Source organism: Panthera onca, chromosome C1 (assembly GCF_046562875.1).
Source record: "Panthera onca isolate mPanOnc1 chromosome C1, mPanOnc1 haplotype 2, whole genome shotgun sequence".
NCBI classification, from domain to species: domain Eukaryota; kingdom Metazoa; phylum Chordata; class Mammalia; order Carnivora; family Felidae; genus Panthera; species Panthera onca.
In genome coordinates, this window is record NC_138346.1 from 95064493 (window position 1) to 95089932 (window position 25440).

The 25440-nt window shown below is 41.3% G+C and overlaps 1 protein-coding gene and 1 long non-coding RNA gene across 5 annotated transcripts in view; one reads left to right on the top strand and one right to left on the bottom strand.

Moving 5' to 3' along the window:
- The window catches only part of ZRANB3 (zinc finger RANBP2-type containing 3), a 306476-nt gene extending 285117 nt beyond the window's left edge, over positions 1-21359 (top strand). For 2 of the 4 annotated variants that reach the window (XM_078451347.2, XM_078451348.2), the window contains 6 exons: positions 4169-4270; positions 5452-5594; positions 13761-13871; positions 15187-15589; positions 18897-19028; positions 20804-21102. In XM_078451347.2, the coding sequence (XP_078307473.2) occupies positions 4169-4270; positions 5452-5594; positions 13761-13871; positions 15187-15589; positions 18897-19028; positions 20804-20902 (990 nt within the window). In that variant the 3' untranslated portion in view covers positions 20903-21102. Of the gene's footprint in view, positions 1-4168; positions 4271-5451; positions 5595-13760; positions 13872-15186; positions 15590-18896; positions 19029-20803; positions 21103-21145 lie in introns of those variants that run through there. The other 2 variants (XM_078451346.2, XM_078451349.2) reach the window with 2 other exon arrangements.
- Positions 13780-20838, bottom strand: LOC144617168 (uncharacterized). Its single transcript, XR_013557330.2, has 4 exons — positions 19049-20838; positions 15739-15797; positions 14310-14449; positions 13780-13864 (listed from the first exon to the last, which is right to left on the bottom strand). It is a non-coding gene; the product is annotated as an uncharacterized LOC144617168 (long non-coding RNA).
- Positions 21360-25440: the final 4081 nt, after the last annotated feature.

Consider the following 25440-nt stretch of genomic DNA (forward strand, 5'->3'; position numbering starts at 1 on the left):
AAACGTACAGAAGCCTTCCTTTTTTTCATTTTTCAGTGGATATATTTACTGTTATTAACAATGAGATAGGCATCGAGTTCTTTTCCTCCTTAAAGCTAATTCAAAAATGTCTTTGTTGGCAAGGGAATTAAAAGCAAAAGTGAATTACTGGGACCTTATGAAGATAAAAAGCTTCTGCACAGCAAAGGAAACAACCAACAAAACTAAAAGGCAACCAACGGAATGGGAAAAGATATTTGCAAATGACACATCGGACAAAGGGCTAGTATCCAAAATCTATAAAGAGCTCATCAAACTCCACACCCGAAAAACAAATAACCCAGTGAAGAAATGGGCAGAAAACATGAATAGACACTTCTCTAAAGAAGACATCCGGATGGCCAACAGGCACATGAAAAGATGTTCAACGTCGCTCCTTATCAGGGAAATACAAATCAAAACCACACTCAGATACCACCTCACGCCAGTCAGAGTGGCCAAAATGAAGAAATCAGGAGACTATAGATGCTGGAGAGGATGTGGAGAAACAGGAACCCTCTTGCACTGTTGGTGGGAATGCAAATTGGTGCAGCCGCTCTGGAAAGCAGTGTGGAGGTTCCTCAGAAAATTAAAAATAGACCTACCCTATGACCCAGCAATAGCACTGCTAGGAATTTATCCAAGGGATACAGGAGTACTGATGCATAGGGGCACCTGTACCCCAATGTTTATAGCGGCACTCTCAACAATAGCCAAATTATGGAAAGAGCCTAAATGTCCATCAACTGATGAATGGATAAAGAAATTGTGGTTTATATACACAATGGAATACTACGTGGCAATGAGAAAAAATGAAATATGGCCTTTTGTAGCAACATGGATGGAACTGGAGAGTGTGATGCTAAGTGAAATAAGCCATACAGAGAAAGACAAATACCATATGGTTTCACTCTTATGTGGATCCTGAGAAACATAACAGAAACCCATGGGGGAGGGGAAGGAAAAAAAAAAAAAAAAAAAAGAGGTTAGAGTGGGAGAGAGCCAAAGCATAAGAGACTGTTAAAAACTGAGAACAAACTGAGGGTTGATGGGGGGTGGGAGGGAGGGCAGGGTGGGAGGGAGGGCAGGGTGGGTGATGGGTATTGAGGAGGGCACCTTTTGGGATGAGCACTGGGTGTTGTATGGAAACCAATTTGACAGTAAATTTCATATATTAAAAAATAAAAAAAAAAAAAATGAAAAAAAAATTTCTTTGTTAAATCTAAAGACAGTGAAAGGCAAAACAGCATAGTAGTTAAAAGCACAGACTTCAGGGTTGAATTGCCTCAAATCACATCTGTTACTGAGTATGGGATCTTGAACACATTACTTAACTACTCTGTGCCTCAGTTTTTTCAACTGGAAAACATGGAAAGGAGTTGTTACAAGGGTAACATAAGCTAATTCCTATAAATCACTTAGTGCTGTGCCTAGCCATAAGGAACTCTCAGTAAGAGTTAGCTGCTAGGTTTGGTCACACACGTATGCACGCACACCACATCTACACAATGGCATACTATGCAGCCATAAAAAAGAGTGAGATCTTGCCTTTTGCAACAACATGGATGGACCTAGAGCATGTAATGCTGAGTGAAATAAGTCAGAGAAATACAGATACCGCATGATTTCACTTACATGTGGAATCTTAAAAAACAAAACAAAGGACAAAACAAAGCAAAAACAGACCCATAAATCAGAGAACAAACTGGTGGTTGCCTGAGGGGAGAGGGATGGGGCATGGGCAAAGCGGGTGAAGGGGACTGGGAGGTACAGGCTTCCAGCTATGGAATGAATAAGTCACAGGGATGGAAGGTACAGCACAGGGAATATAGTCACTATGACTGTAGTGATAGTGCTGTGTGGTGACAGATGCTAGCTGCACTTGTGGTGAACACGGCATACTAGATCTTAGCCAAAAGGGCAGGAAGTGATTGGTGAGCACAGCATGATGTATAGACTTGTCAAATCACCATGTTGCACATCTGAAATTGATGTAACATCGTGTGTCAACCATACTTAAAAAGAGACAAAGTTCTGTCCTTCACAAATCATTTGTAGCAGCAGCAGCATCTTTGCAGAAGCCGGGCTCTGCCCATCTATGTTGAGTAGATTCTAGGAAGCTTTAAAAATATGATTGCTCTGATTCATGCCATGCCCTAGGTTAGTGGTACTCAAGCTTTTCAGTCTCAGGACCTCTTTGTACTTTTAAAAGTTGTCGAGAACCCCAAGGAGCTTTTGTTTATGTAGGTTATATCCATTGACATTTACTACACTTGAAATTAGAGTGGAAACACTTAAAATATTTATTAATTAAGGGTAGTAATAATAAACCCATTATTGATATTCATGTCAATAGCTTATTTTTATGAAACATCATTATATTTTCTGAAACAAAGATAATATTTACTGAGGAGAGCTGGCATTGTTTTACATTTTTAGCAGTTTCTCTAGGGTCTTAATAGAAGACATTGGGATTCTCATCTCTGCCTATCCCGGGGAAACTTCACCATACATTTGTGACAGAATGGGGGCGAAAAGGGCAAATACTGTTTTACTGTTCTTATGAAGACACTTTGCCTTTGTGGATACCCTGAAGTGATCTCAGGGTCCCTGTGAGAATCTTTGGCTTAGGTAAACTAGTGTATTTGAGGAAATACTTGCTGAGATTATGAATACTTCCGTTTGGTCTACAGTATCAAATTTCTAACCATTTAAGTATAAGAAAATAATAGTTGTACCTTTCTCAATTCATGGGCCAGCCTATCAAAAGAATGCCTTTTTCAAGATTACTTAGGTTACAGGTTTTATACTAAACCCAATAGATATACAGAGATGGCAGGCCGTGTAACAATCTCCAGTGCTAAGTAATAATTAGAAGGGATTGCTAGAATATTAGGAGATGAGTAGGATCGTGAATGCCAGAAGCCTCACGCAACCTCTGTCGTGGGACCACAGCTAAGAGAGAGACACCAGGAATGAAGCCAGGGAGTGAATAGGGCTCCTCTTTAAGGCTTGCACCCCTGCCCACCATGTGGAACCTCTGAGCGTGGAGGGAGCACCTAAGCACCCCCTGCTCCTCTGGAGGCAAGTCCCAGTGACTGAGGCACCCTTCGCCCCAGTGTGGGGAGAGCTCCCGGCCATGCTTCTCAGACCATCACACGAGGATAACACAGAACTGGTCCCCAGAAGGGATGGAAGGTCAAGAAACCAAAAGGCAGACACCAGGCAGAATAAAACACTGGAATTCAGAAGCCCTTAAACTCCTTAAACTTTCTGTTCTGTACAGTGGAAACTCTGCATCATGGATCACCTTATCAGTGTTTTTCCCCTCTTTGGGTGGAGACAGGAGAGAAACTGCAAAGTCCTGCAGTGACAGCCTCGCTGACCTTCTTCTGTCTCCAGCACCCACCCTGTGTCACATGGGCCACCTCACCTTTTGACATCTCTCTTAATAGTCTCAAGTGCATGTTTATGACTGTGCTACATGCCTATATGTCCCTTTACCATAAAATATTATTCAAGTAATCTTCTAAACATGAGACACTAAGCAGAGGGAACATTAACAGGTCTTTTCACAGCTATAAGGTGAGCTGAGGTGAATCTGGAGGTAGGAATCTAGATTAAAACCCTAGCGCACTGCCTAAAAGCACACCTCTTAAAAGGAAGATCAGTAACGGATGTTTAGCATCCTATGTTGTAGTAACAGCATCCCTCTACAGAGCTGTGGGTTTTGGCCAGAACCCCAAGTCTAATTCAGAGTTCAGAGTAACCATTACATGTCTAAACTTTGAATCAGTGTGTTAAGTACTTTTTGTGTGTTTTTCTTCTCCTTTTTAAAAGAAATACTCATGTTTAAACCTCATGTTTAACTGACTAAGCCCTCTCCATGGTATTTTTTACCCTTAGAGAGAGAAATCAGTGGAGGCATTCACAGAGGGCACTGGAGAGCCCGGCCCTTCTCTCCACTCAGCATGCTTGCGGGGAGCTGTGTGTGGGTGGAATCTTGTCAGAACGCCACCCCCCCCCCCCCCCCAGTTTATCTTTTAGGAGACAGGGAATATTGTGCCATCATATAATTCTTTACTTTTAAAATAATCAGTAGTGCCTACAGACAAAATGGACTAATCATGCCTTCCTAATCTATAATCAGGATGGAAACCAGATGAACTGTAACTTCATTCCTTTGGATATAAAATTAGACCTTTGGGAAGATTTACCAGCAAGCTTTCAGCTGAAACACAATCGCTCCCTGGTAAGAATAGTCCTCTGCATTTGTTTTCAGTTAAAATGTATTGAGTACTGTAAGACCATTCTGAGTTTCACGAAAGCACCTTGTGGCCTGTCGCAGAGCCAGATCACACTGGGCACGTTGTCATCGGTCCAGGCACTGCCTCTGAATTACCTTGGTGCTAAGAAGAAATGTGAAATCAGTTTCCTGAGTGAGTGATCACACCTAGGCTTGCTGTTTCTGTGGATAGAGTCATCCTCACATTGTTGGATTTCTCCTTCACAGGATTAGCAACCGTTATATATCTATATCTGACAGAGTCTCCATTTATCTCTGACAGCTCTAACAATGACAAATTCTGAGAGCAGGGATGGTGCCGTGGTGGGTGACTCCTGCTTCGTCAGAAGCACCAGCATACGGCTGTAAGTCAAGCACCTGCTCAGGAGGCCTTAATTCTGATCTGTGGCCGATTTATCTTCAGTGCTTGGAAGGATCAGCACGTGCAGGAGCTAACAGCATGCAGTGTGCCACTTTTTAGGAGAAAATAGTGATTCTGTGTTTGCCCTTTGAGTGGAAATCAAACATTCCCTGTGGGTCCACTGCACTTGACTTAAAGGAAAAGGTAGCAGTGAGTTATTTTCTTTGGTATCATTTCATCCTGGTTCTCAGATTCACAAAAAGTGGCCAGTTACATATAAATGACTAATAAGTAAGATTAATAGTGACCCTGGTAAAAAATGTTCCAGATTTATTGGTGGCTGTTTTCCTGTAATAACTTAGGTAGTTGGGTAACAAGGCAGTTCTCAGATGTTGCACTGAAACCTGCCACCGCTGTAAGACCCCCGCTCCCACGACCAGCTCTGCCTCGGCCACTGCTGGGTTTGTGCTTCTGACAGCCAGGCCCCTTTCGGTCGCACTGGGCACATTATTGCCGTTGGTCCCTATGTGCATTAAGGACATACACTGGGGCATCCTGAAATGTGTCTTTAGGGAGCCTTTGGGTTGAAAGAGAACTGGCCATCAGTATTTTACAATAAAGATAGGAAGACGGCATCAATCTGAAGAAAGCCTTAAACTGTGACATTCAGAAGCCTATTTGGAGGATATAATAAAACCTCAGTTTTCTAATGTTATAAGTGGCTTTACTTTCAAAGGAAGATGCCTGGTGAGCCATTAGAGCTTTTCATTATCTCATTTTCTGCCAGATTTTGAGGTTTGTTCGAGAATGGAGTAGTCTGACTGCCATGAAGCAAAAGATAATCAGGAAAAGTGGGCAGCTGTTCTGTAGCCCAATTCTTGCTTTGGAGGAGATCACAAAGCAACAAACCAAACAAAACAGTACTAAAAGGTATGCATTGTCTTTTTTATTTTGTATTATATTATTTTGTCATGGTTACTTCTACAGGGGGGTCTGACACATTTTATGTAACCACTCGTGAAATCCTGATGAGTTAAGAGAAAATTATACATAAAACAGTAGCTTATTTTATAGGAATAGAATTAGATGTTTTGTGAATCTGATCAAATCTGCTCAAAAAGATTAGGTTTGTAGGATATTGGTCACCATGAGTCCCACTCATTAGGAGAGAGGCCAGAGTCACAGGCCAGTGTGTCCTGTGGCCCGTTAAGCCTGGGACACTATTGAACAACAGAAAGACATCCCCTGGGAGAAGAGGGCACCGGTCTGGGTGCCGTGCGGCAGGGAAGCTGCTTCTGGTTGACGCACCCCCACCCAAAGGCTGGGAGGTGATGATTACAGTGGGGGGCAAAGTAAAAGGAAAGGTTTAGTGTCTCATGTCTGTGTAATTATTTTGCCCTTTATCATTACAGGTTTCTTTCTAATCTCTGTACACTTACTTTCTTGGCATCAGAATCCTCTCTGCCCCACTCAGGTATCCCCTTGTGTGAGCTCAGTCCCCACCATCTGTAGACTCTTCCCTCTGTGTGGAGGAATGATTCTCGGTCAAGGGTTCTGTTGCCCAGCTCCCGCGTGGGAAGAGATCTCAGAGCCCCTCACCAAGCAGCCACATGGCAGAAGCCCCTGTAGCTCTTGCCATCTCCATACACCTATAATCTGCCTTCATCCTCACATCCCGTCAGTTACCGTCTATAGCCTTTTCCATGCACACAGGTGAAAAACATCCATCCATGATATGTGAGAGGGTGCAGTTAGTCAAACAACTTGTAACTCTATACAGTGAAAACTCTCTTCAGCTGTTTCCAAATGTGGCCTATGGTATATTCATAGGTGAGAATAAGGAGTGGCACTTGTGATAAATTATGAAGGGGAAAAATAAGTATAACAAAGGATGGAGACACAGCTATATGTAATTGCAGTTAGGACATAGAAAGTGTCTGCAAGGGTATCATAGAAACCCTTACCAGAGTTTTCTCTAAGACAGTAGTTCTTAGCTGGGGGCAGTTTTACCCCCCAGAGTGGCAGTGTTAGGAAGCATTTTAGTTTGTTAGGATTAGGGGATACAAATGGGGAGAATCTAGAGGCTGGAGGCCTGGGACACTGCTAAGTAATCTACAGTGAACAGAACTGCACTTAAACAGTTATCTGTTTCAAAATGTCATTAGTGCCCTTGTTGAGGGATCTTGCTCTAGACCATATGATAGGGGATTTGTGGAGATGATAGGGACTTTATACTTTATGCCTGGATCACAAACTACTATGGCTAAAAGCTAAGCAGGAACCATATATGAACAAATGAGATCAAGCGTAAAACCAGAAAAGGTTGAGGTAGGATGTAGAAGTATAGCAAATCAGAAAGTGCATAACCCATTTAAAGTCATTCAAATTCAGATTAAAAAATAAAATGCTGCAGGGGCACCTGGGGGGGCTCAGTCGGTTAAGTGTCCGACTTTGGCTCGGGTCATGATCTCACGTTGGGTGAGTTCGAGCCCCGCGTTGTCGGGCTCTGTGCTGACAGCTCAGAGCCTGGAGCCTGCTTCAGATTCTGTGTCTCCCTCTCTCTCTCTGGCCCTCCCCCCGTTCATGCTCTGTCTCTCTCTGTCTCAAAAATAAATAGACGTTAAAAAAATAATATAAGAAAACAAAAAAAAGAAATGAAATGAAATTAAAATAAAATAAAATAAAATAAAATAAAATAAAATAAAATAAAATGCTGTATTAGTCGATTAAGGTCCTTTGACTGGTTCGATTTGTCCATGAGCTGCCAGTTTCAGACTCACCTAAACTCTTCTGTACTGCTTAAATTGTTCCCACAAATGTGTATTACTTTATATAAAAAATACATTTAAAGTACATGTGTGCATTGATAATATATATATACACACACATGCACACACCCCTCATACAGATACCCACTCAGTATGTAACAAAAAGCATGATGCCTGTTACTTTTCTCAGAACTTCTTGTGGTCCTCTCCATTTTCTCATTGTCATAGCCACCATCTTAGTTGAAGTATTCGTCTTCTCTTTACATTACCATAGTTTCCTTCTTAACTGAATTTACAACCCACTCCAGCCATTTCTAGACATGTCGCATTGTTTCCTCCCCATCAGACATGGATGGCCACTTAAAGAACTACCTGAGAAAGCCAATCAGGTATAAAAGCAAAAGTCATGAAATCAATACAAACCAAAGTCAGACACATGGTATTATCTATAACATTTTATGTAGATGATACAGTAAAGTTAAAACTTGTGTTAAGCAGCATGGTCAGTAATCGGATTTGTGTTTTTAAGAGCTTGCTCTGGCAGCATTTGAGAGATGAGATCAGAAGAGCAGACTTGCAAGCTCCTGAGTGGCTCAGTCAGTTGAGCGTCCGACTTCGGCTTAGGTCATGATCTCATGGTTGGTGGTTTAAGCCCCACACTGGGCTCTGTGCTGACAGCTCAGAGCCTGGAGCCTCTTCAGATTCTGTGTCTCCCTCTCTCTCTGCCCCTCCCCCACTTGCACTCTGCCTCTCTCTGCCTCTCAAAAATGAATAAACGTTTAAAAAAAAAAAAAAAAAGAGCAGACCTGAGGAGCACCTAGGTGGCTCAGTCGGTTAAGCATCTGACTTCAGCTCAGGTCTTGATCCCATGATTCGTGAGTTTGAGCCCTGTATTGGGCTCTCTAATGTCAGCACAGAGCCTGGTTCAGATCCTTTCTTCTCTCTCTCCCTCTCTCTCTCTCTCTCTCTCTGTCTCTCAAAAATAAACTTTTTTTTCTTTTAAAGAGCAGGCTTGAAGTGGGGAGACAAGGTGCATTATTTTTCTATTGTTGCCTTAACAAATTACCACAAACTTAGCAGCTGAAAGCAACAGACATGTATTGTCTCACAGTCCTGTAAGTCAGAAATCTGACATGGCTCTACTGGTTTCTCTGCTCTGGAATTTCTAAGACTGAATTCAACGTGTCAGCTGAATGGACTCTTAACTGATAGTCTGGGAAGACTCCATTTCCATGTTCATTTGGGTTGTTGACAGAATTTAGTTCCTTGTGATTATAGGACTTGGATTTTGTTGCTAGCTGGAAGGGTGGGGGGGCCATCCTTAGCTTCTAGAGGCTTCTTTCTAGTTGTAACACATGGGTTCTACATCTCAAGGCCAGCAGTGGTATGTCAAATCCTTCTCATGCTTGTAATTGCTTCCTTTCTTAAGGTCAGCTGATGAGTAACCTTAATTATATCTGCAAAGTCCCTTTACAACATTACCTAGATGAGTGATGGACTGAATACCAGAGACAAGAATCCTAGAGAAAGGTTTTTAAAGATACTGCCTTCCACACAAGTTAAAAGACTACTATGGTAGAGCTAGGGGGAAAGATGAAGGCTTTTTTTTTAAGATTTTATTTTTAAGTAATCTCTACACCCAACATGGGGCTCAAATTTACAGTCCCAAGAGTTGCATTCTCTACTGACTGAGCCAGCCTGGCGCCCCTGAACACTTTTATTAAGTAAGGCAGGAACAATGGGAATGGAGGAAGGAGGATGAAGAGAGGTGTTAGGAGGTAGATCTAGACACTTTGGTCACTGATCAGAGAGAGGAAGAGAGGGAAGACTTCAGGAAAATGGACTTTGCAGAGCCATGAAAATGAAGCCTGTGCACCTACAGAGGAATGCACTTTGGGCAAGCTTGCCGGTTCTTGTGGAGAACCCCGGCAAGTCTCAGTGACTTGGAGGAACTGTCTCTCTCTGAAAGCAAGTGTCAAAGATGGGGCTGCACAGCAGCACTGATCGGAAATCTGTATGAGGAACAGGTAGACACTGGATGCCTTGACCTCCCCCTGTCCTACCAGTTTACTTTCTAGAGAAACTGAACCAGAAACACACCAGCCTTGGAAACACCAAGCTTAGTGGAGATAAAGGGAGAGGCATTATATTGAAAACCGGCACTCCCCAGACCCCTTTCTTCACTTCTAGAATTCTAGGAGGCATATTTTACTTCCTAGCAGAAAATTAGATGATTCTTCTATGAAAAAATGGAATGGCCTTAGAATAAAGACAAATAGATACTGATTTTAAGCAGTGGCCATATCTCCAGCCAGATTATCCTGCATTGACTTCCACCAGTGCACAGGACCCATCCAAGCTCAGAGTTTACACTTAGCTTTTGAATAGCTCAGTCTTAATTGTGAATGAAGCCAAGACCACCAGCCACTGCTTCTGAGTTCCCATTTGTCAGAGGTAGGCCTGCCTTTCTGGGAGCCCTGTTAGGTTTAGGATGCCACCTATTTATTTTGACCCCCAAAGCAGGTCAGCAACCTAGAACCCAGCACCGTTTTCACTGTTGAGGGCCACTTCCCAACATACTTCTATTGCAAAACTTGCCAGCCGCCACCGCCATCCCCATCTGGGAATTACTAATTAGTAGACAACGTTCTCCTTTCCCTGTTTTTCAAAACTGAGATTTACCATAATTCTTTTGAGAGGTGGTATACTTACATCAACTTCCTAGCAAACCTCAGTGGAAAATTAAATGTTGGTAACTCACAACCATGTTTGAAAAGCTGCCAAATTCCTGCTTTGGGGTTGATTGATCTATTTCTTGTGGTTTCCAGAATTTTGTGCTTAAATCTCTTGTAGGAAAGGTTATTTTTAGTTCTTAAATCTCTGAATAGATTTCTCAGCATCTTTTAAATTTACTGAATTAAGATTCTAAGCTTTTAAACATTGAATAATACCTGAGGCAAGGCTTAATATCCCCTTGCCCCTCAAAGCTAGGAAGTGTTTGAGTTCATTAGAATCCACTGAAATACTTTAGTGAAAGTGCTTTTGTCAAGGAGATAAAATGGTTGAAGAATTGGGGGATGGAGGAACCTGGGAAGTTTCAAAACCAAAAGGGCAAGTTAGAGAATTCTAAAAGAATTCACTTTGGTTCTTTTTTCTTTTGCTTTAAGAACAACACACCAGTAGAAATGGAAATATATGAAAAGAGAGTCACTTTTACTTTTAATAGGAGAAATGTAAATTTAAAGCCAAAATGAGATATGTATCACCATTAGCAGAGATGTTTTTAATGGACATATTTGTTGGTGGGGTTTTGGGGTGATGGTGGGGTTTGGAGCTGATGGCCAAGAAAGAATTCTTGAAGACGTCTTTGATGTAAAAAAATACTTTTGGTGGGGCGCCTGGGTGGCTCAGTCGGTTGAGCGTCCGACTTAGGCTCAGGTCATGATCTCGCGGTTTGTGGGTTCGAGCCCTGCTTCGGACCCTGTGCTGACAGCTCAGAGCCTGGAGCCTGTTTCAGAATCTTTGTCCCCCTCTCTCTCCATCCCACCCCTGCTTATGCTCTCTCTCTGTCTTTCAAAAATGAATAAACATAAACAAAAATTTAAAAAAAAAAAAAAAGACTTTTGGTGCAAAAAGGTGACAGGGCCTGCAGGCACAAAGGGCTGCCCTGGGGTTGTGATGGGCAACTCATTATATACCCCCAGGTTGGGAGGGGGTTATGGACAATGTAAGACTCCAAGGAATTTTGGAGGCAAGGTTTCCAGGACCTTTAGGGGTGAACTGCAATTATGAAAATGCCATTTATTACTGTTTAGTAAAACCTCAGTCATGAGACCCTTCAGATGTATATCAGGGGCCATAAGCTTGAAGTATGATTGCCAGTGTATATCTTAGGGGAGTTGAGATAAAGGAAGTTTCCAAAGGAATTTTTATATGTTAAAGTAGACTTACAGGATCCTGGGGGCAGGATACTGTTAAGCCTAGACTCCCTTTTGCCCCTAGCAAAGTGTCATCACTGAGGCAGCTGAGCCCCTAGAGGGACTCTGCCTATTTCAAGGACTTGTAGGCAGTAAGGGAATTTAATTTTTCATTTGGCTTTGTTTCTCACATAAACCCCTTGATCTAATATCACCCCTAATATCTTAAGGAGGGTGATATTAGAGCTTTTCTTGCAGTTTACTAAGTTATCCGTAAACTGAAGGAGACTCCTGTCCTGCATGACTGTGACCTCTGTCTGTCAACCATTTGCTCTTTCCTTTCCCCTATTCTTGGGCAGCCAGCAGTGTCCGAGGAACATCACACATATCCCACCAGGCGGGGGGTGGGGCGTTGCTGTTAGTCTGTACTTTGCCCTCAGCTTGCCCCACACTCCCTCATCATTGTGCTAGTATAAGTGTGAGCAAACAGGCACTTCCCTGCATTGACAGTGGACTTGTATATTGATTGGTACAAACCCAAAGGAGAGAGCAATGTGTCAAAATCTGTCCACATTTAAAGCACCCAAGACCTTTGACCCAGTAATTCTGCTTCTGAGAACTTATTCTACATGTATGTAATGTGTAGGGATATTATAACATTGTGATAACAGAGACTAGAACAACCTAAATGCCATTAATCAGAAATTGGTTAGACATATTATATTGTTTATTCAAATAATGCAGTAACATGCAGTCATCAAAGAAATAGGGCAACCCTTGTGTACTGATATGGAAAGAGCTTAGAGATATATGTGTAGGCAAAAAAAGCAAGGTAAAGGTTAGTGTGCTACCATTTGTTGTTGTTTTTTTTTTTTTTAACGTTTATTTATTTTTGAGACAGAGAGAGACAGAGCATGAACGGGAGAGGGTCAGAGAGAGAGGGAGACACAGAATCTGAAACAGGCTCCAGGCTCTGAGCAGTCAGCACAGAGCCCGATGCGGGGCTCGAACTCACGGACCGCAAGATCATGACCTGAGCCAAAGTCGGACGCTTAACCGACTGAGCCACCCAGGCGCCCCGCTACCATTTGTTTTTAAAAGTAAGAAGCATAATGAGGACTGCTAATGAGTACAGGTTTCTTCTGGGGGTGATGAAATGTTCTGGAATTAGTGGTGCTGGTTGGACAACCTTGTAAGTATACTAAAATGAACTGAATTGTACACTTTAAAATGGTAACTTTTATGGTATGTGAGTTATATGTCAATAAAAATACAGAGATCATAAAAGGTATAACCTATGCGCAGAAAAAAACAATCTCTCCAAAAGAAATTGGTCACGGAGATAGCTTTGGGGGAGGAGATGGGACTGGAAGGTAAACTTACTCTTCACCATAAGCACCATTGCATGCCTTTTGAGTTTTGATATATGTGCAGGTATCATCTAGTCAAAACATTAATAGCTTATAAAAACAAGAAAATCTGTTGATTTTTAAATCTACTTTAACATAAAAGCAAATTTCTAAGATTTTACCTAATATTGCACCATTCCATTGTGATTTAACTTTTATTGTCAAGTTAGCAAAGTAGGAAGTACTTGGAAATATGAAGAAATTCATGTTCAAACTAATTAAAAAGGAAAAAAAAGCTACAAAAGTGTAAACTACCAGAGAAAGTGGGCCATGCTAATTAGAAGGAATTAATTGGGTAATTGCATTTTACCTACTTAAATTCCCCCGTCACCTTTAATTGGAATAACTTTCCTCTTTACTTCTAGTCCCTAAACCATTGTGTGGTATTGATAGTGTTGTGTAATAAGGTTCTGAATCCCACATCAAGAGTGGCTTTATTTCAGTGGAAGATTCCATAAACTCTGTATGGCTGACAATAATGGAAACAACCTTGGGATTATAGAAGTTGTTTGTTATTGAACCTGGTTAACTAAAAAGAGAATCTCTTTACCCGAGTATGCTGATACACCATTATAACTGATTGAGGTGATTTGAGGGACCTTGAAGAAAAGGCCAAAAGGGAGGTAAAAATGCAGTGAGAGATTATCCGCACAGCTCAACAAGGTATTTACTCAAGGATGTCAGTTGTGCATGTATTTGATCACTTCTTATTCCTACACCCACTCCTCTTACCCCCTAAGTGAAAATTGGTCCAAAGTATATTGAGTGACTCTGAATGTCTCAGAAAAATAAATCTTAAGAAATTAATTTGGAACAGAGGTGTCTTTCCCACACGTGGAGACCAATGTTAGGATAGAAAATTCTATGCCCTAATTTTAGTATTAGCACAATAAAGACCCCTATCTTGCTTTTTCTCCTATTGCTTTTACAAAGAGTAATGTGATCATGAAATAGAGAATCTCAGAAGAGAGAGGAAATCTACTCACCATGTAATTGTTTTAGATACATCACCAAAGAAGATGTTGCTGTAGCCTCACTGGACAAGGTGAAGAATGATGGGGGCCATGTTCGTCTGATCACAAAGGAGTCCAGGCCACAGGACCCTTCTACAAAGTAAGGTTTCATTGACTAATAGGACATAATAGTACCTACCGTGTGTACTCCTTTAAATTTGTGTATGCATATTTGTTGTTTTTTTTTTTAATTTTTTTTTTAACGTTTATTTATTTTTGAGACAGAGAGAGACAGAGCATGAACGGGGGAGGGTCACAGAGACAGGGAGACACAGAATCCGAAACAGGCTCCAGGGTCTGAGCTGTCAGCACAGAGCCCGATGTGGGGCTCGAACTCACGGACCGCGAGATCGTGACCTGAGCCGAAGTCGGCCGCTTAACCGACTGAGCCACCCAGGTGCCCCTGTGTATGCATATTTGTAATAATACTTTACCCCGATGTGGCCACCTTACCAGTTAGAAAGAGCCTTCCCAATATTTCACAACAGGTAGCTCCTCCACCCTCATAACAACCCTATGAGGAATAGGATGTCCTCACCTTAGAAATTAGAAGGATCCTGAGACCAGGTGGACCAAGCCATTAGATGCTAAGAGACCCGAGGTCTAATCTGGGCTCTGCTTCCCAGTCATGAGCTTTTTCTATCACAAAGAGTTTTTCTTTTAACACTTCTAACAGTCCTGAAAAAAAGGCAAGCAGCTGTTGTAATTCCATGTAGGACTTTCCAGCATAATTGAGTAATGTACCTTTTCCTTTTATCTTAACAAATTTTTAAAAATTATAATTAATAAATTGAGTGCATGTCCTGTGTCATTTCTAACTTTGAATCAAATCAAGTAAGAGTTTACCTGGAGGAGGCACATATTTAGCAAGTCTAATGTTGATAGTTCCTGTCAACACCATTAGCTTCTTAGCTCTGTCACTTTACGGATGTGACTGTTTCCGGTAGGCCAGCAGAGGCTCCCCGAGAGTGTCGTGGAAGCCTTCATAATGGTCTCTGTGTCCTAGTGAGGTGTGTGGCCCAACACATGTAGAGTACAGTAGCCCCAACTCCAAGTGGGGTTTTACATTAGCCCGTCCTTTCCCAGATTGAAGAAGCATTTTTTAACTTCTCATTTTCAAACTTCTCCAGATGTTTCAAAGTCTGGTTGTTTAACTTGAAGATATATAAACTCCCAAGAGAGGCAGCATATTTATATTCAAATGAATTTTTTTAACACATCATTCTTTCCTTCATTTGGCATGGAGCATCGAGTGCTGACTATGGCTGTTTCATTTCCACACTCAGTCACAGAATCCATGAGTCCTACATTTACTGGTTATCAGTATTGAAACTTTAAAGGCTGTTACATGAAGTAGTGACTATTTAGACTAGTGTCCGTGTTCATTACTTAGTCAATGTTTTGTTCACTTCCAGAAAGTTCCTTGATGATGGAGTCTGTGTCCCATATCTAAATCCCTGCATAGCCCAAGCTGATCTCGCTGTGAAGCCTTCTATATCCAAAGGCTATCTGCAAGCTGTGGATAATGCAGGAAATCCACTTTGCCTTCGCTGTCAGCAACCCACCTGCCAAACTAAGCAAGAGTGCAAAGTGAACGCTTGGGAGTCACGGTTTTGCTCTCTGAAATGTCAGGAAGAGTTTTGGATTCGATCTAATAACAATTACCTGCGAGCCAAAGTATTTGAAATTGAACACGGTGTGTGTCAGCTATGTAACCTAAATGCACAAGAACTCTTTCTACGTCTGAGAGATGCTCCCAAAAGTCAGAGGAAGACTCTACTGGATATTACCTGGATCTCAAAGCTCCCATTAGAACAGGTAAATTATAATCCTTTGGCAGAGAGAAGGCAGCATTGTATTGAGTGATGAATATTGATTCATTTTCTTTTTTTCAACTTTATAATACAGCAGCTTTTGAAAATACGCACGCAAAAGTAGAATAATCAACCCATATACCCATTACCCACCTTAAACAGTTATCAACATTTTGCCTTCATCTGTCCCTCACCTCAGTTCTTTTTTTCTCCTGGAATTATTAAAAAAAAATTTTTTTTAATGTTTGTATTTATTTTTGAGACAGAGACAGAGCATGAGCAGGGGAGGGGCAGAGAGAGAGACACAGAATCTGAAGCAGGCTCCAGGCTTTGAGCTGTCAGCACAGAGCCTGACGTGGGGTTCGAACCCACAAACTGCGAGATCATGACCTGAGCCGAAGTCCGATGCTCAACCAACTGAGCCACCCAGGTGCTCCCCCACTTTTAAATTTTTTTTTAATGTTTATATTTATTTTTGAGACAGAGAGACACAGCATGAGCAGGGGAGGGGCAGAGAGAGTCTCCTGGAATTATTTTAAAGCAAATTCCAGACAACATTTCATTTCCTCTTTTATTTTTTTTTTAAGTGATCTCTGTGTCCATCGTGAGGCTTGAACTCATGACCCTGAGATCAAGTCACATGCTCTACTAACTGAGCTAGCCAGGTGCCCCTCATTTCCTCTTTAAATCCTTTCATTATGTATCTCTCACAAAGACTTTCTCCCTCCCTCCTTCTTTCTTTCTGTCTTAAATATAATCTCATACCTGGGTACCTGGGTGCTCAGTCGGTTGAGTGTCTGACTCTTGATTTCAGCTCAGGTTATGGTCCCAGGGTCGTGGGACCAAGCCCCACATCGGGCTTTGTGCTGAGCATGGAGCCTGCTTGGGATTCATTCATTCATATTCTCTCTCTCTCTCTCTCTCTCTCTGCCTCTCTCCACCCCCCCCCCCCCACTGCTGCCCCCTCCTGCCTCTTCCCTGCTCATACTCTCAATAAATTCATACATAAATTTTAAAAATTCCCATACCCCAGTACCCATTATTACACCAACAGTTATGATTCCTTCATTTTTAAGTCCAGGCTTGGTTTCCCAGATTGTCTCAAAAATGTCTTTTTGCAGTTGCTTTGTTCAAATTAGGATCAAAATATGACCCACACATTGTATTTGTTCATTATGCCTCTTATGCTCCATTTAATCCATATCACCCCATCCCATTTTTACACCATTGATTGTTCAAGAAACTGGATCATTTGCCTGTAGGATTTCCTACATTATGGGTTTGTCTTCCTGTATCCTCATGGTATTATTTGACATGTTTCTCTATCCCCCTGATTCCAGAATTATAAGATACAGCAGCTTAATTAGATTCTGATTAAATTATACTGGGGAGAGATATTAACAGAGGATACATTCCATGGAGAAGCACCTATGGTCTGGTTGTCACTTTTCATGATGTTAGTATTGAATGACCAGGGGCAAACAGCCCCCAAAATATAGTTCATTACAATGAGAAGAAAACATTTATGTTCATCCCACTGTAAAATGTAATTTTAGCAGAACAGTTTATGAAAAAATATTCTTAGAAAACAATCATCAATATTCACTTTTATTTCCAAATCTCAGCTGGTTTCTAATGTGATCTAATCAGCCCTAAGTTTCAAACTAGAGCAAAATGTGTAATTTTGTAGTGTGCTTCATTTTAAAAAATCACTCCTGAGCCATTCTGTGCCCACTAAAATATTGGATAAATTTCTGCCAGTTGGTCAAATCACACATTTTTATTTATTTAGTATCACCAAATTATGACAGAATTAATTAATTAAGCATTTCTGCAAAAATGAATTACCATGACTTTGAGAGCTAGGGAATTACTTCCTTCATGATACCCAGAGTTCCTGAAATATCCTTTTGTCTAATTGGTGAGGCACACACTGCACCCACCCCAGGGGTGTCAGCCAGACTGCAGTCACTATCTGCTGCCTCAGAGTGGAGGCTTCCAGAAGACACACAATGAGAAGACTCAGGACATCTTGAAAACAGCCTGTCCGGGACTGTGGAAGTAACATAGTCTACTTCTAAAACAAAAGTGCTCCCAGGCCCAGCAGCACCATAGGGTTCATACTGGGGAGGGCCAGTCAGAGAGGGAGTGATTGTTTTAAGAGTTCAGTCTAGGATGTTGAAGACTGACTCCAAGTGATTTATTTGCCAGGGCATTACTAGGAGGAATACAGAACCACATCTGGATTAAAGAGTCTGTCAGAAGAGAGACGATTCAGAGTAAAAGAATTGGTTACAAAGAGCAGACAAAATGGATTTTTCTTCCTAAGAATGAGTCATTTGCTTGATGCACAAGATGGCCATGTCTAACTGCTTCTAACAGTGCCGGCCTCTGCTAGACGGAGGTTACTGCTCCTGCTTGCTGCCTCTTGGGGCTCCTTTTGGGCTGGGCACTGGGGGTCAGGGTTCCTCTGCCTCCACATGTCAGACAAGCTTCCTTAAAAGTACTTGAGACATAGGTTCCCAGGGCCGGCAGCATGAAGCTGATTTTAATGTTGTCCTTGTCCAAAACCATGGAAATAAAAACAATCTTTGCATTCATCTTTATCATATTTAAAAAACTACAATTCTGTGAGCTGGTTTTCCTACCTCAGGTAGAAAGTTAAAATACATCTTAATGTAGGTCATCACCAATAATATATAAAGTGTATATGTGTGAGTTGGCCTAAATACTGCTGCTTTAAGTGGACATCTTAGTTTATTCCAGATATGCAAGTGATAGAGGTCTGTTGTAGAAACTTTGTCCCAGTCCATGTTAATTTTTAGAGGTTCCCAGATGAATGGCAAAAAGGTTCCGGGTGATAGCCATTAATATTAAACTCTCACTATGACAGGAACAAATGAACTTGGGTCAGTGATTAAAGATTATGTGACTCAATAATATTCAGAAGTTTTTGATTTCCAATGTGTCCTTATTCTTTTCACAGTTTTGTTTTATTGACTATATAAACTAGCTCAAAGGTGCAGAAGCTAGTAATTTTTCCCAATCTGTCAGGAGTTGTGGTATTTTATACTTGTTTGTAATTTTTTCAAAATGGGTTAGGTAAGGGAAAAAGAACTTTTTCAGAAATGTATTTTATTGCTTTCAAATTGCTAACCTAGAGGCTTTTTCCTATTCACAATAAAAGCTATAAAAAGCCATCCTAATGTATTTTTCGCTGTGATTTTGCTGTGTAAACATGATTGCATAAGGCAAAACCAACCGTTCCCACATTGTATGTTGAAAGTGCTGATCTTCTGTTCTCCTTGTAGCTTAATGAAATGATAAGAAACCCAGGAGAAGGGCATTTCTGGCAGGTGGACCACATCAAGCCCGTGTCCGGTGGCGGAGGACAGTGCTCCCTAGACAACCTGCAGACCCTCTGCACAGTCTGTCACAAAGAGGTAGGTGAAGCTCTGCACACCTGTTTGACTTCATCCTGGAACATCAAATGGAGAATCGGGTATACAGTCCTGTGGAAGGTCATATGGAGGAATCTGTATCCCTTGTCTGGGACCCGAGATGCACTTATCCCTTTCATCACCTGAGTTTCCTCTTGAGACCTATGTAGGTTCTCTGTCACAGATAGAAGCTTCTTCCCTTGTAATTCATTCTAGGACAGAAAATTGTCACCACTGCCTAGAAGAAAATAAATATAACTTAACACAGTCTCGAAGAGACCCAGACCATCAACCAAAAGTTTGGTGAATTGGGGCAGCAACATATTATTTGCATTCGCAGCTAAGGATGTCCCGAAATGTCAGAGAACATTAATAAATTATCTCTAGGGCCAACCCAGCTCAACATGCAAACATTATACTCCTGGCCCAAGTGTAAAACCTGTTCACCTTGGCACCTCTCTGAGCAATTACCTGTTGCTTAAAACAGGAGGGAAAAATATAACAGTTGTATTTAATAACTAGGATGAATTTTTAACAGGCAGTCTAGCAAAAGGATCTGATTAAAATTTTCTTGGAAGCATACATTCCACATGCAACTTTGTATCCAACTTTTTTTCTAGTTATGGCAAGATTTAAGCATTTGCCCACATCCGTGATGAGCATTCATAATGTCTGTCCTCCAAAAAGGCTAACATCACTCTGTTGGGTCCATGTCCACTGTACTTGATTCAGCTGTGCCCATACTGGTGAACTTGGAAGTTCATTCTTCTGTTTACACACTGTTCTTTACATTTTGAGGTTGTTCCTTCAGATAGATTCTCAGATGTAAAATCACTGAGTCCAGTGTTTGGATATTTCTGAGACAGTAGGAATTTATTTCCAAGCTGTTTTCCAAAGGACAGTGCTCCGTTATGCTCCTCCTGCCCTGTTGGTGGAGGCAGTGCTCACGTAACCACTCCTCCGGGCGTACGTGGTGGGAAAAGAATGGCCAGCCACCATCTTGTGGACCAAAGACACTGATGTTTTTAAAAATGCTGATCAATTGTATTTACATTCCTGAAAACTGTTCAGATCCTTTGCAAGTGTTCATAGTGTATAAGCACTTTCTTAGCTTTCTTTTAATATTTTAGATTCCTCCATTCCTTCACAAATATAATTTTTACATAAATAGGATCTTGTAAGCAGGGTTGTTTTATTTTCATCTCTTAACCCTTTCTTCTCTCCCCACCCCTTCCACCTGGATAACTTCACACATACATGAGCTTCAACTGGGGGAAAAGTCATCGGATTTACTTCTCAGCTGTGAAAATTATTAGCTCATTCAAGAGTTATGCGATCACTTTTTTTAGATTCTCGTGAAAAATTTTATTTGTGGGAATAGCAGGAGAATCTAGTTCTGATCTACGTCATTTTGTTTTTCTGCACTGGCTTGGGGTTGGGAGTGGCTTCTGAGCCCATAGAAGAGGAAACAGGCCTTGAATGACTGCACCGTGAGACAATATAGGATGCCTTCTAGATGGTCTCCCTTGGGTGAGGAGAACCAGGGCCTCCTGTAGTCCCCAAATGAGGTATTCACAGTCTCAATGGGGAGTAAAGCATCTGATCCTAAGTGAATCCAGGACCTCGGGGCATGTACCAGAGCTACTGCGGTCCTCTGCTAGTGCGTGTGTTGATAATGTAGATTCTTCCAGAATAACGAAATGCAAAGAATTTTTGAGTTTCTGAGGCCAGTACTTTTTTCCTAACAAGTGTACACTTGTATATTTTTTAACTTTTAGAGAACTGCCAGACAAGCTAAGGAAAGAAGCCAGGGGAGAAGACAATCTCTAGCATCAAAGCATGGATCAGATATCACAAGATTTTTGGTAAAGAAATGAAGTAGAAAAATTTTTCAATAGGGGCGCCTGGGTGGCGCAGTCGGTTAAGCGTCCGACTTCAGCCAGGTCACGATCTCGCGGTCCGTGAGTTCGAGCCCGGCGTCAGGCTCTGGGCTGATGGCTCGGAGCCTGGAGCCTGCTTCCGATTCTGTGTCTCCCTCTCTCTCTGCCCCTCCCCCGTTCATGCTCTGTCTCTCTCTGTCCCAAAAATAAAATAAAAAAAAAAAAAACGTTGAAAAAAAAAGAAAAATTTTTCAATGGATGACAAATGGTTTGCATGTGGAGGAATTTAACACGAAAAGTTTTGTCATGTTTCTCATTTAAAGAGTGAAAATTTTCAGAGCAAAACTCAAGAATTCAACTTTCCTTTTCATATTATATGCTTTTAGTGTTCGCTACCTTCTGAAAGTACTTAACACAAACTGAGATACAATAATAAATATTTCTGTGGCCTTGATTTCATGCAGACTCTCAATTATGTTTCAGGAAGGTTTTGTTAAGCTTTCATTTCCCCCTACAGTACTTTAATCATGGTATTATGTCTAGATCGTATTTGAAAAATATACTCTCAATTCCTTGAAAAATGCTGCTGGATTAGTGTTGGCTCCGAACTGCTGTGTGTATAAATGGAACATTGGGAAACTGTAAGGGAAATTTCGGAGGCAGATCATTCAGGAATTCTGGGTCAAGCATGAGCATCCTGGTTAGTATGCAAGAGAGACCCTTGTTCACTAACTGCCTCCAAAATGGGCTTGGGGTACACATTTGGAGTGTTGCCCTGTTTGTTGTATTTCTTAGCTAATTGTCTTTATGGAAAAGATGCTTCTGAGAAAAAGTTAATTGGACCTATGGTGTTGGTAGATAAATCAGGTAATTTTTAAAAACATTTAAAAACTTGAAAACATAAAATGTAAAATTCCACTTAAACTAACTGAAAAATGAAGTTTAAATTAATGCATAAAACTAGGCTTACTATCAAAGCACCCTTTGTCTCCTGGTTATCATTTTGTTTTTAAAATCCTATCTTATTAAAAGTATATTCATGGTACCTCTTTTAAAAGGAATGAGGATAAAACACTTCATTTGAAAGCATGATCAGATGGAGATATAAGTTTCAAAAATACAGTGGGTGGCTCAGTCGGTAAAGCATCGGGCTCTTGACTGTGGCTCAGGGCATGATCTCAGGTTTCGTGGGTTCAAGCTCCATGTCAGGCTCCTCACTGGCAGTGCAGAGCCTGCTTGGGATTCTTTCTCTCTCCCTGTCTGCCCCTCCCCCACTCAGCACATGCTTCATCTCTCTCTCTCTCTCTCTCTCTCTCTCTAATAAATGAACTTAAAAAAATACTATGGTGGGGCACCTAGGCGACTCAGTTAAATGTCTGACCAGCTCATGGTCACGATCTCACAGTTCTCAGGTTCGAGCCCGCATCAGCCTCTGTGCTGACAGCTCAGAGCCTGGAGTCTGCTTTAGATTCTCTGTCTCCCTCTCTCTCTGCCCCTTCCCCACTCATGCGCTCTCTCTCAAAAATAAACATTAAAAATATATATTTTTTTTTTTAATTTTTTTTTTTTAACGTTTTTTTTTATTTATTTTTGAGACAGAGAGAGACAGAGCATGAACGGGGGAGGGGCAGAGAGAGAGGGAGACACAGAATCGGAAGCAGGCTCCAGGCTCTGAGCCACCAGCCCAGAGCCCGATGCGGGGCTCGAACCCACAGACCGTGAGATCATGACCTGAGCTGAAGTCGGACGCTTAACCGACTGAGCCACCCAGGCGCCCCTAAAAATATTTTTTAATAAAAAAATACAATGGTAATATTAACATGTAAATTGATATTCAAAAATAAAAGCGTGATAACAAAAATAAAGCCAGGCTAAAATCCTGCAAAATGTCAAAACCATGAAAGAGAACTATACAAAATCCAGGTCCAAAGAAGAATATATTCTTGAAAGGCCCATTTGTACATACTATTTGGATGTAAATTTCATTTATTTATATTTTTAAACTTCATTTATTTGAGCACTTTACCGCTTTAATTAGTAGCTGGTGTTTTACGAATGTAGAGGACTTGTTTTTAGAAAGACTATACAGTCATGAATTATCCTTCCAGAGTTGTTATTAAGTTTATAACTATTTCATTGTATGAGATCAAATAGCGTTTATTTTATAAATTGGTCGGGCTTTCTTTCGCCTCCTTTCTGCTTTGCTGGTCAGGCTCTTTGCAGTTTTCTGCCTCATTGCCAGGGTAACCTAGGATTCCTCACGGTTGAGAGCTGAGAAACCGGCAGGCTGCTTTTCCTCCAGCATGGGGTGTTTGCAAGTGAGACGTAGGTCTAAGTAGGTCAGATGTCAGTGGAGCTTGCTCTTTAGATTAAACTGAGGTGGCAGTTCTAGGAACAAAGTTCTCAGATGTAGGAAATGTATGATGGTTTGAAATGAAATGACCCATGAAGATGGTCTCTTTTTTGCAGATTTCAAAATCCCAACCAAATAAAAATGCTTATAAGAGCATCAAAAAGAATAAAATACTTAGGAACACATTTAACTAAGGAGGTGAAAGATCTGTCCACTAAAACTACCAGACTCTGATGAAAAAACTGGAAAAGATACAAATGGAAAAATATTCCATATTCGGGGACCAGAAGAATTTATATTCTAAAAAGGTCCATACTACCAGAAGAAATCTATAGATGTGGTGCAGTCCCTATCAAAATTCCAGTGGCATCTTTCATAGAAATAGAAAAATTTTTTTCTAAAATGTGTATGGAACCACAAAAGACCCCTAAATAGGCAAAGCAACCTTGAGAAAGAACAAAAAAGCCAGAGGCATCAGGCTTCCTGATTGCAAACAAGGCTGTACAATCAAAACATTATGGTATTGCCATAAAAACAAACCCTAGATCAATGGAAGAGCACAGTCCAGAAATAAATTCATCCAGAGATACTCAACTGACTTTCAACAAACAAGCCAAGAAAATATGGTAGAAAAAAGAGGGTCTCTTCAATAAATGGTGATGGGAAAACTGGACCCCCCACCTTATACCATACACACAAGTCAACTCAAAATCAATTAAAGACTTGAAAGTAAGACCTAAGACAATAAAACCTCTCTAAGGAAACAGGAATGATTTAGGTCCAAGATGGTGGCTAGGAAGACCTCCTCCCACAGACACACTGAATCTGTACCTACATATAGAATATTTCCTCCTGAAGAACTGAGGACTGATTAAACGGTTTTTGTACAACAAAGGAGAGACCACATAGAGAATAGCAGGAGAAACAGAGACACGTTAGCAACAGGAACCCCAACCCTGATGTAAACTTCATTGGGTAGGGACAACACGGAAGGACCCATGCACAGATTCATCCATGCTGGGGCATGGAAAAAGAGCAGCAGTTCAAAAGGCAACTAGACTATAAGTGAACCCACCCCAGAGGATCCAACTAACTGAAGAAACTGCTAGAACTTTCTCCAGACCCCAGACTTCAGCTGTCCCGCCAAGGTGAGCCCAGTGCAGTGTACACCAGGTTACTCCCTTGGTGTGCCCATTGCAGCTCCAGCCAACTTTCCAAGGCAATACAGGCACAAAGCACTCCAGGACACCCCAGGTCTCCATCTGCTTTAGCTCCAGCCAACTCACCAGGGAACACCCTAGGGCCCTGGGGCCCTAGGCCACACCCAGTATGGCTGGAACCATCTGTCCAAGGTACGCCATGCAGAGAATGCCCTGGGACCACCTAGTGCGTGCCCACTTCAGTTCCAGCTGTCCCACCAAGGCACCCCTTTTTGGAGCACCCAGGGACCCCTGCTCTGTGCCTGCTTCAACTCCAATCATCTTACCAGAGTAGCCTCAGTGTAGATTGCCCAGGGAATTCCCAGACCACACCCCCTACAGCTCCAGCCAGCCAGCCAAAATCACCAGGCATACACAGTCTACACCAGGGATGTTCTTACACAAGGCCATTCATCAAGAATGGGAGACATAACTGTTTTGCCTAATTCATAGAAACAAACACAGAAAGTCAAAAAAATGAGACAGAGGAATATCTTCTGAACAACAGAATAAGACCAAAGTTGAGGAAAAAAATTAAATGAAATGGCAATCAATCTATCTGGTAAGAAGTTCAAAGTAATGGTCAAAAGATGCTCATCAGACTTGATAAAAGAGTGGATGAATGCTGCAAGTATCGTGATTCCACATTTCAAAGTACACTACAGAACTCTAGTAATCAAAACAATATGGTACTGGCACAAAAATAGACACACGGATCAATGGAACAAAATAGCCTAGAAATAAACCTACACATATATGGTCAATTAATCTATAACAAAGGAGGCAAGAATATACAATGGGGAAAAGACAGTCTCTCTAATAAATGATGCTGGGGAAACTGGACAGCTGCATGCAAAAAAATGAAACTGGACCACTTTCTTACACCATACACAAAAATAAACTCAAAATGGATTAAAGACCTAAATGAAAGATCTAAAACCACTAAAATCCTTTAAGAAAACACAAGCAGTTATTTCTCTGAC